We start from the raw sequence: 1,819 nt of genomic DNA, 5'->3' as shown, positions 1-1,819 counted from the left end.
TGTAGTTTTTAAAGTGATGTTCAATTTGGGCGCCTACGACGCGAGTTTTCAGAATAAAACTACACTACCCAGTCTTTGAGAATTTTCCGGTTTCCGACATAAGCTACATCATTTCCGGTTTGACAACTGGCGGGACTTCTTCACATGGTAGCTGGCGGGCAGTTGTGTGTATAGTTCTTAAATTGTTTTAACGCAGCAGCCTTGGTAAAATTCACATAACTGCAATACACCGCAGTAGCTTCGTGTCTGCCTGATCAGGAAGAAGAAGAAATTCGCACAATATGATGGCTACAAATGGAAAAGAAGCATGTGGAGTCAAAGATGGTGTGTCAGTTTCTTCAAATGGCACCAACAAAGATTTTGCTAAGTCCCACTCAGCCGTGGGGAACGGGGTAGCAGCAGAGCCATCGTCCCATTCAAAGCTGCGAAACACAGGAACAGTGCAGTCCGGAAAGTTCACCTTCAGCCCCGAGCCAACCATTGAGGACATTCGGCGCATGCAAGCAGAGTTCACGGACGAGCGGGACTGGAACCAGTTCCACCAGCCCCGCAACCTGCTTCTGGCCATGGTCGGGGAGGTCGGCGAAGTGGCGGAACATTTCCAGTGGCGGGGAGAGGTGGCCGAGGGTTTGCCCGACTGGACCGAGTCGGAGCGGGAGCAGCTTGCACACGAACTCAGCGATGTGTTGATCTACCTGGTTGAACTCGCCGATAAGTGCCGCATAGACCTTCCCCAAGCTGTGATCCGAAAAATGGCCCTAAACAGACTTAAATACCCCGCCAGCAAGGTACACGGATCAGCCAAAAAGTACACGGAGTACAAGGACTGAGTTTGGTTGCTGAGCTTACAATCATGGGTTGATCCCATTGCACGCCGGTTCCAATAACAGCTGGAGCTGCTGTTTACTTGCTGCGGTTTCACTCTACTGAACATTTTATCCATTGGGTTAAAGGGGTTTTCTAAGTGAACATTTCAGTGTGTGTCGTCTGTCATAACGTTACACATTATTTAGCCTGATCGCGGAACGTTTCATATGCAAAGTTACATTTGTTCTGCAAGGCACTTTCAGATTTCTTTGGCTTTTATTGTGCTTAAACTGTTTTTACTGGAATCATCGATGTGCCTGTGTACATTTTAGGCATGACATACTTTTGTTTACAGAAAATCCAAAAATTGTTATATAGAGCGTTTGAAAATAAGATATGTTTTTACACTTTAGAAGTTATTTATCTGGGTTCCTGTGATTTACTGAATTGATTGAGATTGAAGTGCAATTTATGACCTGATATGAATGACAGAGAAATTGTGAATTGATTTTGTTTTTTCAAACTTGTCTAAAGCAAATTCTCCTCAAATTTGGGCAAACACATTTTGTTTACGTCACAGCAGTAAAAGTAAACCTTGCTTTAATCCTGTCCTAACCTGTCCTGTCGTTTGTGGTTTTCAGCTGACTACATACAAGTTCAGTCTTAAGAAAAGAGCCTTGAAAGAGGTTTGCACTCAACTTTTTACTTATCTCAACAGTTTATGTGGTGCACAGATTAAATTAATGTAGTTAAATACAACAGACATGCTATTAATGCTAAATCAGTGTTCAGTTTCTGTTGTAGAGTTGGTTCTTTAACTTTTGTCATTTTGGAGATGGTAGTTTGTGAGTAATATATAGAGCCAATGGGCTGGACAAATATTAGAAATGGCTCAAAGTAAGGAAATGCAGTTGAAAACAACGGAAAATACATTTTTATGAGGAGAGGATTCTTTTATTAGACTGCTTTAAAACTCAGTATGTCCTGTGGCTTTTTCCAGAAAATCAATGTT

The 1,819-nt window shown here is 42.4% G+C and overlaps 1 protein-coding gene across 1 annotated transcript; it reads left to right on the top strand.

The window, feature by feature from the left end:
* Positions 1–116: 116 nt before the first annotated feature.
* dctpp1 (dCTP pyrophosphatase 1) lies at positions 117–1,418 on the top strand. Its single transcript, XM_026302594.2, has one exon. The coding sequence runs from the start codon at positions 282–284 to the stop codon at positions 828–830; it is 549 nt and encodes a 182-aa protein (XP_026158379.1). The 5' UTR covers positions 117–281; the 3' UTR covers positions 831–1,418.
* Positions 1,419–1,819: the final 401 nt, after the last annotated feature.

The sequence above is a fragment of the Mastacembelus armatus genome, chromosome 1 (assembly GCF_900324485.2).
Source record: "Mastacembelus armatus chromosome 1, fMasArm1.2, whole genome shotgun sequence".
Classification (NCBI taxonomy): domain Eukaryota; kingdom Metazoa; phylum Chordata; class Actinopteri; order Synbranchiformes; family Mastacembelidae; genus Mastacembelus; species Mastacembelus armatus.
The sequence above is the reverse complement of the archived record's forward strand: the minus strand, read 5'-3'. Positions and strand labels throughout refer to the sequence as shown.